The sequence below is a fragment of the Nicotiana attenuata genome, chromosome 9 (genome assembly GCF_001879085.1).
Source record: "Nicotiana attenuata strain UT chromosome 9, NIATTr2, whole genome shotgun sequence".
Classification (NCBI taxonomy): Eukaryota; Viridiplantae; Streptophyta; class Magnoliopsida; order Solanales; family Solanaceae; genus Nicotiana; species Nicotiana attenuata.
In genome coordinates, this window is record NC_031997.1 from 40781205 (window position 1) to 40795419 (window position 14215).

The 14215-nt window shown below is 34.4% G+C and overlaps 2 protein-coding genes across 3 annotated transcripts; one reads left to right on the forward strand and one right to left on the reverse strand.

The window, feature by feature from the left end:
- Window positions 3337–6556, forward strand: LOC109232300. 2 transcript variants are annotated; one of them, XM_019398018.1, is made up of 3 exons: window positions 3337–3870; window positions 5095–5232; window positions 6201–6556. In XM_019398018.1, the coding sequence occupies exons 1-3, from the start codon at window positions 3435–3437 to the stop codon at window positions 6251–6253; spliced, it is 627 nt and encodes a 208-aa protein (XP_019253563.1). In that variant the 5' UTR covers window positions 3337–3434; the 3' UTR covers window positions 6254–6556. The 2 variants fall into 2 exon arrangements, with proteins under 2 accessions (XP_019253563.1, XP_019253562.1); XM_019398017.1 differs by lacking the exon at window positions 6201–6556 and having other exon boundaries at window positions 5095–5436.
- Window positions 4523–9260, reverse strand: LOC109232302. Its single transcript, XM_019398019.1, has 4 exons — window positions 8784–9260; window positions 8506–8624; window positions 5446–5600; window positions 4523–4911 (listed from the first exon to the last, which is right to left on the reverse strand). Exons 2-3 carry the CDS (start codon window positions 8594–8596, stop codon window positions 5476–5478), a joined length of 216 nt encoding a protein of 71 aa, XP_019253564.1. The 5' UTR covers window positions 8597–8624; window positions 8784–9260; the 3' UTR covers window positions 4523–4911; window positions 5446–5475.

Consider the following 14215-nt stretch of genomic DNA (forward strand, 5'->3'; position numbering starts at 1 on the left):
AATTTCCTCCACAGTGGGGAAGTTATCATCCTCTACAATAATAGCTTCCCCTTCATCATGAGAGGGTATGGCCATTGACAACGGAACTGGTCAGAGGTCCCCTCAGGGTTGGAAGATGCACTAGCCATCTCTTGTCATGTGTATGTGAAGGACTTGAAGGAATAGGAGTAGTGGCAATGGCAAAAGTTACTGAAAATAGGAATACAGAAAAAAGAAGAAGAGAAGAGGATACGCAGGTTCAGAAGATTGGAGAATGTAAAGTTTCGTTCAAAAGGTTTCCCCCTTTATTTATAGAGAACACTGGCGCACGGATCGATAAAAATAACCGACAAATGCACTGGGATCGAAATGACAGGGACACATGAAACAATGCAACGCATCGGAAGATGCGTAATGATGACGCATGGGGCTGTGACATCATTTCTGAACCAACGTCATTAAGTGTGGCTCTCAAAATGCCACGTCACCATCTCGGCCGCAATACTCACTGCTCGACCTCCCCATCCAAATCTCTCAAACTGTGACTGACGAAGTCCGCTCATTGAGGTCGACCAAAAGACGACCTCGATAAGCGGATGGACTAATTGTATGGGTCAAAATCCGACCGAGGAAATTCAGCACGAGGAGGTGATTATCGCGAGAATTGTAACTTATCATGGGCAATTTAGCCGAGGTCGGTCAATGGCGAACAGAACAAGCCGTTGAGTGGCTCATCAGGGTCGAGGTCGAGCAGCAAGGGACAGAAGTAATGGCTAGTACAACTTTGGAACTAATAAATGGAATATTCTACTGAATATTCCTTCTGTTGTACCTTTTAGGATTTTTTCGGGAATATCCCATATAAATAGTAGGAGAGATAAGGCAAAAGGCACGTAATATTTCAGTTGAAAAGAATACTTTTGAAAAGTAAGATCTCTAGACAAATACAAAGAACAACTTTCTGAGAGAGATTTGATCCTTATATTCAATCCATTTGATCCTTATATTCAATCCATTGTCATTTCCATCAGATCCGAGAAAGTGTATAATATTCTCTCATATTCTTGTCATTCATCATTGTCAGAAGAAGAAATCATTCACCACTTTCATTGTTGGGTGAATCTTCCTCCTTATTTACATTTAGTGTCATTTATTATTATTTGTTACTTGTTCTCATCACATTAATAACAGCCACATTTATTATGTTTTGCATTAAATCTACTTCGACATGGTCCCACATTACCCATGTAAACTGATTTTTAGATCTCGGGATATTATCTTTAACTAGGATTAATCCTTTATACTTTTACTTAATTAGTTTAACAAAGAGTTTTATTCTTTTTGGTCAAACAATTTGGCGCCGTCTATGGGGAATTTCTAGTTAAAATTTTAGTTTCTTCTTGATCTAAAAAAAACGCAAAAACCCTACACTTGTGTACACAAATCTAACATGGCAGGCAACAGAGAGGAAAAGAGGAAAGCAATAGCCGACCTCACCACCAACCTCCTTCACACCATCAATGAAGTCAATGAACGGAGGGTGAAGACATAATGCCAAATACCTTTCCCAGGAGAAACAACTCGCCTCCTCCTCACGGCAGCATCACAGCCTCGCACGGTAAAGGAGCCTTTACGTCCACAGCGGAAGAGGCGCCACCGGTAGTGAAAAAGTTGTTCGAGGCATGGTTGACAAACACGTTGACCAGCATTCTCGACAAGCCCACTCAAAGGCCGAACCGAGAAGATGCAAGAGTTGGCGTTGCGTCAGCGACAGACGAGCAACACTTCCCTATAACAGGTATTACTCACAATGTTAATGATGCAGAAAACGATATCCTCACAACCATTCTGAGGAAAATGGATGAAATGGAGAACGAGAACAAAATGTTCCGCGACCAGATGAAAGAGCATCAAGAAAGGCTAATTTCAGATAATCGATTAATCTGTTGATCGATAAGCCAACTTGGTTGTTATTTAAATGAATTATATGTTACTCATTGGAGCGATGGTCTTAGAAAGGGAGAATTTCAAGCTGCACTTGTAGTCTCTTCTCCATCAGGACCATTAATTGTAAAAATCACATTTCGAGATCTTCTTTTTCTACTTTGACGGGCATCTTGATAGTCTACTTAGGCACATTGTTATATTACTATGTCTCGTGTTTTGTTCTGCCAAGACTATTGCATCAAATTGAGATGGAGGAATTTCCATGGTTGAAGTTGGTGGAGGAATTTCCATGGTTGAAGTGTTTTCAGTTTTCTCCATGGCATCTCCTTACAGAGAACAGAGGGTTGGGTTATGGGTCATGGATACCGGGTAATGGGGCGGGTCGCTTTTAGTTTAAGACCAAATGGACCAAATGCCTTGGATGGGTGCCACGTGTCCTGTCCATCAAGTCAGGGGTATATATGTTTCAATAGTAAGACGGTAAGAGTTCTTCAGAACCAATAGTATAATGGAGGGCAATTCTAAATAATTTTCAATAGTAGAAGGACATATTAGACCCTTTTCTGATAAATAAAACATATGACCAAAACATATTTTCTCATATGAAAAATTATATGTTGCACTTTCAAGGAGTATATCAATTTCATGACTAGCAACACAATCAAGGTGACAACAAAAAGGAACATACACCCCAAGAAACATTATCTATAAAGAGATAGTGGATCTGATATAACAACATAATATATTATTATTTATAAATAAAATATCTATAGTTACAAATACTATATATCAAACTTATTTGAAGTCTTCGTCTTTGCATGCAGCCAGTTACTTTAAATTTAACTATCGCATAATGTAGTAATATTGACTTTTTCATTTAAAAATATTGCATCTATCTCGATATCAATTGCTATTATATATAGTATATTCCATTCTTATTCTATATTTTATAACTTTCTTATTAATAGACGTAGAATTTACGTGCAACGCACATACTTTAAAACTAGTAATATTTAAAAATTAGTCCCTTAGGGGATAACCGGTGCAATTTTATTGTGATTTGCACGCAGTAAAAATTTTTGACCGGAAAGATGGACTTCGAATTTACGTGTTGATAATGTAATGCTTTCGCAAGTCACAACCATAACCTAGTCAAGTTTAAGAATGACGTGTCCATAAAAAGTGGATAAAACAGTTCCAATTTAACCTTTAAGTGCAACCCAAAGCATGTGATATGTTTCTATAGAAAAAAAAAAGACCAACTACTGCTTCACAAAAACCCTCGAAAAAGCAAGTGGATGAGTGAAATGAATGAATCCCACTTAAAAGATAAGATCGAGCACTTAACCGAAAAATCCCACCATCTATGCAGTAATCATTATACTAATTATCTTAAGCAAAGGATTAAAGTATTAACCATCTATATATTAGCTTAAGCAAAGGATTAAGTATTAACCATCTATATATACTATAATAAAGCACAAATCCAATTTGTCATTCAAATAAATATGGAATTTTTTGGAGATAGAAGTGAAAAGTGGAGTAATATTTTCCTATTAGAAGCCAGTGGTGACTCTCAATCTGATTCCAAGATTCATCTAGGCACCTCTCAAGAAAATTTTGATGAAGCCAATAATATTGTTGAGGACGATGATGCAGAATCATGCAGCTTTGAATCCAAGGATATTCTTGGAAATGCACAAGAAGTGACTAGTGCCTTTGAAGAACATGACGAACATAGCTTAAATGACGAAATACAAGAAAATGAAGGACACCATTGTTGCAGAAAAGAAGAGAGTTTCCAAATTTTTGGAGAGTCAATGGAAGAGAAAGAAGAAGATATATCAAGTGATGATATTATTGCTAAGGGTAGTAGTAGGGTTGCAAATGTGGAAGATGAGGTGGAAAGAAACAGGCTATTCTGGGAGACTTGTTTTGAAGAAGGTTATCCTTGATCTAGATGTATTTTTAATTTATTCTCCTTTTTTCAACATATTTTGTTTGCTGGTGGTAGAATTATTGTGTGTTATACTCCTCCTTTTTGTCTATTAGTTGAGGGAAGGGTAAAAAAGATTGAGAGAGTGGTGTGTTGAGTTTTTCTTTAATTTGAAAATCATTGCTTTTGTCTATAAATGAAATGACATTTTACTTTTTTAAGACATGAGAAAATAAAATCTTGTGACATGTTTTTCTTCTCCATCTCTGTCTCTTATGACAAGTAAAAGTTTTAAGATTACTAATTAATTTGCTCTTGAACCTTAGCGAAATAATTTAACTTTACTCCGTTAATCATAGGGGTCAAATGGATCGTTGCACGAGACACACCTATATCAAGTTGAAGTGTCCACTTTATTACGGGGTATACTCTAGGTTAATATTAATACTCTAGGTCCGCCTCTGAGGGCTGAGGTAAACATCTTCACCAATTTACCTCATTGCGGCAATGTCCTGAAACCTCATAGAACAACCTCAACCACTGGAAGGCAAAATCAAGGACCAAAGGTGCTTTATTCAATTAAGCAAAGTATTCAGAAGGAGGGGTTAAGTTTACCAATTCTAATGTCACTAAAAGGTTATAATATGAGAACAGCAGAGGTATAAAATAATCCTCCACTCCACCTGCACCCATCCCCAGACTTATACAGACAAAAGGAAAAAGAAAATATTAGTGGAACAAATGTGTATTGTCGTATCTAGTCCACTTTTCCCAACTGATTGCTTCTCTACAACATGCACATCCAAGAAACAAAGTACTAAATGTCTATAGAGAGAAGGAAAAGAAGAAGTAGGGTTCCACAAGTTTTACATTTTGATATATGCCCAATTCCCTTCATAGAACTTTCTTATCACATGCTAAGTGAAGTAACAGCCAAGCTGGTGAAATAATCAGTTGTGACACACTCTTCAACCATTCCATAAGAGATATGAATACGAGCAAGCTCAAAAAGGCAGGGCTGTCTTCCTTCAAAGCCAATTCTTCAGTTGCTGTAAAGAGACAAGTAATCCACGAATATAACAATGAGAATGGTCCCAAAGCGTGAGATAATCTTTTACAACATGTCAAACGTGTGTGCTAAACAATCTATAAAATATCTCTTCCTTTCTTCATTGTCAATACATAAGTTTCTTTGCTAACTGCTAAACGGTTGCTTGACTTTTTAATTGCAGCAGCTCGAACATTACACGGGTGGTTGGTTACTGTTTTTCGGAACTGTCAACATTTAAGAAGCAAAGGCAAAAACCAATTAAAGACATATACATTCGAATATCCTGTTATTTTGGTGGAGAAACCCATCGAAAGTGGTGGTGAGAGTCCGAGTTTCATTGACTATATTGTTGCAATGTGTTCTTGTTTGAATTAGGTTTACAGACTTTATTCCTCTTTTACATATTTCGCAGGCAATTTCGCTGTCTTCTATGATGGATCTCATTATTTTCAGGAATTACATTAGAATTGAGTAATAGAAAGGAATTCATTTCCTTTTAAATTCACACCAGCATTTTGCAAGTAGCAATTACCTTATAATTCTCTAAACAGAAGTGACAGAGCTAAGAATCTTTTCTTGCTTCTGCATCCTGATGTCTCCACGGATTGAGAGCATCTCTGACAGCCTTGGCTTCCGGAGAATTTTCCCAGGCTCTCTTTTCTGCCTCTAGAACAGTCACCTTATCATCTGATACAAAATTGTTAGTAAGATAAGCAGCACACTTTTTTCTTCAGATGAAAAAGAGTAGTGACACTTGAGCAAAGCTCTAAAATACTGATACACTGTAGTAAGATTAAACTGCTATCATCTGATACAAAATTGTTACAGTAAGATAAGCAGCACACCTTTTTCTTCAGATGAAAAAGAGTGGTGACTCTTAAGCAACCTCCAAAATACTGATATAGTAAAATTAAACTGTTACCATTGGCAAGGATACAAAGAAGCATGAGAAGATTTCTACTGCAAGTCGGATCCTAAGTCCAGCAACAGTGATCTCTAAAACATCAGATGATTTCGAGCAATATCTAGTATAAAATATGATATCAAATCAATAATTAGACCTCAATCCCATTTTAGATGGGATCAGCTACATGAATCATCTGTATCCGTTGAACTCTATTCAGGTTTCATTTCAATCGTAGTCCCTCTAGAATACGTTATGATGGATAATCTAAATATTTCCAACAATGATTGTTGTTGCAAAACTCAAAAGCTTAAATTCAATCTGTATCTTTCCTTTATTTTTTTTCCTTTTTAATGAAATAGAGCTGGATCTTTTCACTGCAGGATTACTGATCAACTATGGAATATATTTTAATAATCTCAGAGGTATCTCATGAACAATGCCCTCTAAGATTACTGAAGTGCTTACTAGTTGGGATGAAGCTGGAACTGGAGCTGGAAACAGAGATAGATGGAGGACTATCCCTGCAGGTATATGGCGGACAATCTAGAAGGAGAGAACTCCAGATGTTTTGAAGATAGCAATTCAGTACAGAAGACCAAACTGAATTGTGTTCTTTTTTATTTTTGGTGTAAACAGAAGTGCCCAGAAGATACTGTATCCACGGGCGGATTTAGGGGGGGCGGAAGTAGGGTCCTTCGCCGAAAAATTACACTGTATATATAAGGCAAAAGCTGTCTTTTACCTCTATATATTAAGTTTTGAATCCCCTTGACACAACCCAAAAGTGTAGCTTAGTGGTCAAGGGGGTTCAAAATCTTTGTAAGGTCATAAGTTCAATTCCCACTAGCTACATCTTTTTAAACTTTTTTCTTTTTGACCCCCCTTAAGGGAGATCCTACCTCCGCCACTGACTGTATCAATCCTAGAAGTTTTAGAATACTGCTAGGATTGTAGATCAGTTATTTTTTCCTTTTGTTCCCTTGTAAATATGGTTTTTTTAGAACCTATGTACTGTTGTATATTAATACACACCTCCACAAATGTTATCATCTCAAAAAACAAAAAAGCTCGAATCTTTCTTTATTCTCAGAAATGAAAAATGGGTGAGGCACACAATTTAGTGGCGGAACAATGCGGAGGCTAAGGGTTCAAATAAATCACTTTGCCAAAAGTTACAAGTTCAAAAGTTAAGGACACTTGGTCCTGAACTTCGAGTTCCAAGTTCAAAAGTTAAGGACACTTGGTCCTGAACTTAGAATTACAAGTTCAAAAGTTTAAGGACACTTGGTCCTGAACTTAGACTAACATGCTCAAAAGTTAAGGACAATAGGTCCTGAACTTACAGTTACAAGTTCAAAAGTTAAGGACAATAGGCCCTGAAGTCCTGAACTTAGACTAACAAGCTCAAAAGTTAAGGACAATAGGTCCTGAACTTAGATTAACAAGCTCAAAAGTTAAGGACACTTGGTCCTGAACTTACAGTTACAAGTTCAAAACTTAGACTAACAAACTCAAAAGTTAAGGACAATAGATCATGAACTTAGACTTACAAGTTCAAAAGTTAAGGACAAGTAGTCCTTAACTTAGAGTTACAAGCACAAAACTTAAGGACAGGAGGTCCTGAACTTCGAGTTCTAAGTTCAAAAGTTAAGGACATGTAGTGTAACGACCCGACCGGTCGTTTTGACCTCTAACGCGTCGTTCAGCGGTTTGAAGCTCTGAGTAGCTTCACTTCAGGTATTATGACTTGTACGCATGGTCGGAATTGAATTCCGGTAAGTTCGGAGCTGATTTGGAGAGAGAATTCTCATTTCGGAAGCTTTAAGTTAAAGAATTGACTAAGATTGGATTTTTGAGTAAACGACCTCGGAATCGGGATTCGAAGGTTCCAGCAGGTTCTTATGATGATTTCGGACTTGGGCGTATGTCTGGACTGGGTTTTGGAAGACCCTGGAACGTTTCGGCGCCTATTGTGGAAGTTAGCATTTTTGAAAGAATTTCATAAGTTTGGGTTGAAGTGCATTTCAGTGTTATCGAGGTCCGTTTGGGATTCCGGGTCTGGGAATAGCTCCGTGTAGTGATTCTGGTATTGGGAGCGTGATCGGAAGTAAATTCGGAGGTCCGTGGGTCATTTTGGAGTCATTTGGCTAAAGATAGAAATTTGAAGGTTTTTGGGAAGTTTGAAGATAGTAGCAATTCAGTACAGAAGACCAAACTGAATTGTGTTCTTTTTTATTTTTGGTGTACACAGAAGTGCCCAGAAGATACTGTATCAATAAGTTTTAGAATACTGCTAGGATTGTAGATCAGTTATTTTTTTCCTTTTGTTCCCTTGTAAATATAGTTTTTTTAGAACCTATCTACTGTTGTATATTAATACACACCTCCACAAATGTTATCATCTCAAAAAACAAAAACAAAAAACAAAAAAACTCGAATCCTTCTTTATTCTCAGAAATGAAAAATGGGTGAGGCACACAATTTAGTGGCGGAACTATGTGGAGGCTAAGGGTTCAAATAAATCACTTTGCCAGAGAATTATACCGTGCAAATAGGCAAAAATGTAGTGGTAAAGGGAATTCAAAATAACTTTAGGACACATGATCAAATCCTAGGTGTGACGAATTCCGGGCTCTGCTACAACTAGAAAAGTAGAGGCGAGAGGAAAAAGGAAGGATGACATACAAAAGCCAGTTTTGATCATGAACAACTCCATGGAACCTCCAATCATGGCGGAAACAACTGAAATTTTCAAATACCAATCCCAGAATTTCATTGCAATCCTTCTAATACAGCTCCAATTCCTGCAAATCAAACAGAATTTTCAAGAAGCCAGTAACAGTTAAAAGGGAATTCAACAGTGGACTAGAATGTAAGTGATATGTAAATCGAGTCAAAATAAAAAGCACTATCAGTCAGTCAATCAGCTATTCTTAATATCAAATTAGTTAGATTATTTTTACCTAGTAGCCAAGCGAATCCTCTTCCTTTGTGGGAACTTGAAACTGTGTATGCTATCTGGGGATACGGATTCTTCTACTCCTCCGATAACTACCGATGCGACAACACTGCTTCTGGTTCTTCTCCTTTTTCTTGATTTATTATTCAGTTCAATTGTTGCAATTTGCGCGACCGACTTCAGCCCAATATCAACAGTAACAGTGAGAAGTGCAATAATAGCCCTTTTTAGGACCCCTTTTTTAAAAATTAACCAAAGTTCACCAACTTTTTAAAGTTTAGCTATTTCATAATCAACTTCAAACATGTGAGTGTGAAGTTGAAAATTGTGGGGCTGCCAAAGTGTAACTTCAGATCAATGTTTGAAGTTTGAATGATGTTCAAATTTAGATAGGCTTTGGTAGAACTCAATTTCAGACACGAAGCTAAGCAACAATAATGGCAGGTTCAACATGAAGTTCGTCAAAACAGATTAAACTTTAATAATTTTTAAAAATTGAATATATTTTAAATAAGAGTGCTACAAGCGGTATATCTAGTGTCATTTCTATATAGTAATAATATATCAGGGTTTATGAACCTAAAGATGTACGACCCAGTTATTCGACTAAGCTCAAATTTGTGTTTGATATGAAAAAAAATATTTTTCTAAAACATATTTTGTAGAAAAATAGCAAATAATTTTCTTACTTATTTTTGGTGTTTGGTTGGTGAGCGAATCCATTATCAATAGTGCCATTAGGGTAGGTATTATAAAGAATCACTCATCTTCTTCGATCTTCCTTAGACCTCAACAATCTTGTTGAGCTCTCCCATATTTAGTTGATGAGCAAAATATTTCTCACTAAATACTTGTAATATAAATTATAAGGAGATAAATAGTTAAAAACAACATTACAAAAATAGTTTCTTGTGCCCTCCCCACCTTATACAAGTCTGATGATGATGTGTTGAATATCAATTCAAGGGAGGTTGGGGTGGATTTGTAAAGAAGTATTCTTTACTGGTTGACAGTTTTAATTATTCAATAGTGAAAAAAAAAGAAGAGCTATAAACCTTAGTCCAATATATTTGGTCATAAAATGTGAGGAAGAAAAATGCTTGTTGCACGAACTCGACAATGTAAAAGCTTGTTTGACCAAGCTTCTAGGAAGCCAAAAGTATTTTTTTTGGGGGGGTTTGCATCTATATCTTCTTTTTGGGTCACGTTTTAACTTGTGCCCGCTTTGCAAAAAAATTTGCAAGCGTACCCACTTTTTCGCGTAACTTCAGCATACGGGGTTGAAGTAGCAAAGACAATCACACAAAACTTCAGCATTCTAGTAGACGGGCCTGAAGTAGCAAGTGTGCTGAACCAAGTGTGCTGAAGTTTTTATTTGTAAATTGCTGAACTTAAGCCTATTTGCTGAAAGTTTTTGTTTATAATTGCACTGAATAAGCTGAATTTTTTTATCCTGGATTCATTAGTTTTGTCATTAAGCTTTTTCAAAAACTTCAGCAGAAGATGCTGAAGTTATTTAGTTCATTTATAAAAACTTCAGCACTAAATAAGCTGAAGTTTTTTTGTCCTGGATAAGCTTTTTCAAAAACTTCAGTAGAAGATGCTGAAGTTATTTAGTTCATTTGTAAAAACTTCTGCACTAAATAAGCTGAGGTTTTTTTTGTCCTGGATTCATTAGTTTTGTCATAAAGCTTGTTCAAAAACATCAGCAGAAGATACTGAAGTTATTTAGTTCATTTGTAAAAACTTCAGCACTAAATAAGCTGAAGTTTTTTTGTCCTGAATTCATTAGTTTTGTTATAATCAGACTACTATAAAATAATCAGATTGCCAACAGTATCTAAATCATAAAATTTTGGGAACAAATAAACGTGAAAAGAACAGAATTATCATGAAAAGAATCGCTAAATGTGACCTTAAACTTCCCGTACGTGGAAATATTCACAAATTATTGTCTACTAACTTACGTAATTATTTATAATTTGTTTTTAAATAATCTGATAAACATACTTATGGCAATCATCCCATGAACTAAAGTTTCATAGCAGCACCGACAACAGCAGAAGAAAGAAGAAGAAGAAGAAGAAGAAGAAGAAAACGAATGAGGAGAAGGAGGAGAAAGGGGGCTGAAGTTGTTTAAAAAGTGGGTACAAGTTAAAACTTTTTTAAAAAATGGGTATAAGTTAAATGGGGGCGACCAAATAGGGCGCCCCGTGCAATTTTTACTTTTTTTGTCAAAAGAGTACTTTTTAAAAAATTTAAGGTGTTTGACCAAAATAAAAAAGTACTTTTGAACAGCAGCAGAAGCAGTTTTCTGCTTTTGGGGAGATCTTACAAATTCTAGCTTCTTCCAAGAAGTAGAAAATTAATTTGTTCAAGACAAAATAATCGTACAATAAATTTTATATTTTCAAATTATCCCTCATTAATTTAATATTTTTCTTTTCCTTTTTCCTTTCTACTATACATTTCTTCTCTCTTTTTTTTTTAATCATATTTTTATTCTCTTTCTCCTATTCCTAAAAGTAGATTTAAAATTTATGTAAATGATGTATTTTGACATATTTAAATATCGTGTAAACAATAAGTAATACCAAACACTTAATGTTATTGCTTTGGAATAACTATATTTTATATTGATTGAAAATTTTAATTTATATTTTTACTTTATGTTTTATATTTTACTCAAATTCTTTTATAATAAACTAGTCTTAGAGTACGCGCGTTGCGTGCGCAACTCATATCAACAAATATAAATTTTATAAAAATTACATAGATATTGTTATTGACAAACGTGTCTGGATTATTAAATAAAGATTATGAAAAATTTAAATTCCTAAAAAAATGATGAAGGTCAATTACATTCATCTAACTCGATAAAAGAAGATCTCTGCTCTACAAATACCTTATTATTTGGACTTTCGTTAGGGATAGAATTAGGTTCTCACGGTATCCTTTCTACGTAGGTTTGGTCACTATCATGATAAAGAGATTTACATGCTACTAAAATATTGTTACTTCTTTTAGCTCAATAGTGATTGGTAGTATTAACAACCATATATCGACACTATAAGAAACTACAACATTCAATGACAATACTTTTGAAAATATTTAATTAATATTTTCTTAAAAAGGAATAGCTTGAAATAACTACTATTTTGAACATTACCAACCTTAAATCCTTAAAATTTTAGCAATCTGAAAATAATCATGAGCTTCTGAGTATGATTTATGTACAATTTTCTTTAAGTTTCGTCTCTTGATATCTTGAAGTAAAACACTTCTAATATCACATGGATTATTATTGTTCTGTGTGAATTCCTAAAATTATGAGTTCTTGTGAAAATAATTTACTCCATTGGTATAAGTAATCTTACTTCGATTGCATTCCTAGATATTAGGAGTTCCTATATAGTTCAAATAAGAAAAAAATATAATAGTCAAAACTTTAGTTAATTTCAACATCTCAAATATTAGAAAATATTAATTAAACAATAATTTGTCCAATATAAAATTTATTTTTAAATGATAACAAAGTCGATCAATTTCACGTTGTAGTTTCGGGATTTTATAATAGTCTAAATTGATTGAAGAAGACAAAATTAAAAGAAAAGTGAAACATAATTTTTCCTTTATATTTAGTAGTTTTTAACTTGTCTCACATTATTTATCACATAATTAAATTATTTTGTTGCAAATACTAAATGAAGTAAATATTGCTGTTCAAAAAATTACTCATTAATGTTAAAAAATGAGTTTGTTCACCATAAATACAATACCGGTAGGATTTCACTTTCCAAATGCTTTGTAAAAACTACTTCAAACGAACTCTTTAAATTTTGTATTAATATTCCAAATAATTGACGTTTTAAACCTATGTTTAAGGTAAAATTTTAATCAATTTTTAAAGCCCTAAATTTTAGGCATCTAGTTTAAATAAAGAATGATTTAATAACCAATTTCAACGAATTTATAGGTCCTAAATATTAGGAAAGTAATTAAATGACTATTTTATCCAAGGTAAACCCTATTTTTAAAGTGTAAAAAAGGTAAACGACATTTCACGAAGGGGCTTCGTGCTTGTAATATTGTATATAAATGTTTAAATTTATTTTTCTTTTCTAAATAATACCAATCTCAAATTGAACCTTTACTGTGCTTTTTTCGTAATTTGATACCTAAAAGTGTTTTTTAAGAGATTGGCCAAACACAATGAGCTTGCAAAAATCACAATTCAAACGAATTGGCCAAACACGAACTGTTATTTTGTAAAAGTACTTTATTCAAAAAGTTCTTTTGAACAAAAACACTTTCCAAAATAAATAATTTTTGACAGTTTGGACAAACGGGCTCTAAATCTAAATTAATTGGGCCATTGAATTCGAATACGAGAAAGCTAAAAGAAAGAAAAAGAACTTCTACCAAATATAGTAAAAATTGTGTGGGGTAGCCACTTTTTAAAGTGGTATTTACTTTTTATCCAGCATTTTCAATGCTTAGCAATAGTAGCCACTAGTCTATTCAAATTATTATGAAAAAACTGTGTTACCCTTTCTTCTATCTCTTTCATGTTAGGGAGAAGAACCGTGCCGCCGTCTGTGAGACGGCGACTGTCGTGGACTCCGTAACTTATCAGTAACTTATTATGTTCATCACTATCGCACTCTTTATCATCCTCATCCTCTGTATTCTCAGAATCATCATTAGACAAATTATCTTGGGACACTAAATCGTCGTCACTTGTATTTTCATCAGACTAGTAATGAAAAGGCTATGTAGATTTGTCTTATCAATGTTGCATCCAAGCCGAATCTGACATCAATCTTATATGTAAATTGCAATTATTATTATTATTATTATTATTATTATTATTATTATTATTATTATTATTATTATTATTATTTGTGAAAATATACAAATAACGTTTGGTTTTCTGCTACGTTATGGATCCTGAACTTACAGTTACAAGTTCAAAAGTTAAGGACACTTAGTCCTGAACTTCGAGTTCCAAGTTCAAAAGTTAAGGACACTTGGTCCTGAACTTAGAATTACAAGTTCAAAAGTCAAGGACACTTGGTCCTGAACTTAGACTAACAAGCTCAAAAGTTAAGGACAATAGGTCCTGAACTTACAGTTACAAGTTCAAAAGTTAAGGACAATAGGTCCTGAAGTCCTGAACTTAGATTAACAAGCTCAAAAGTTAAGGACAATGAACTTAGGCTAAGAAGCCCAAAAGTTAAGGACAATAGGTCTTGAACTTAGACTAACAAGCTCAAAAGTTAAGGACACTTGGTCCTAAACTTACAGTTACAAGTTCAAAAGTTAAGGACACTTGGTCCTGAACTTAAACTAACAAACTCAAAAGTTAAGGACAATAGGTCCTGAACTTAGACTTACAAGTTCAAAAGTTAAGGACAAGTAGTCCTTAACTTAGAG

Bases quoted from the DNA above. Each gene is read 5' to 3' on its own strand.
- LOC109232300 (XM_019398017.1), top strand. From the start codon at position 3,435: ATGGAATTTTTTGGAGATAGAAGTGAAAAGTGGAGTAATATTTTCCTA. The intron at 3,871-5,094 runs GTTATCCTTGAT...TTTTAATTGCAG, and splicing joins GGAGACTTGTTTTGAAGAAG to CAGCTCGAACATTACACGGG.
- LOC109232302 (XM_019398019.1), bottom strand. From the start codon at position 8,596: ATGAAATTCTGGGATTGGTATTTGAAAATTTCAGTTGTTTCCGCCATG. The intron at 5,601-8,505 runs GTATGTCATCCT...ATTTTGTATCAG, and splicing joins CATGATCAAAACTGGCTTTT to ATGATAAGGTGACTGTTCTA.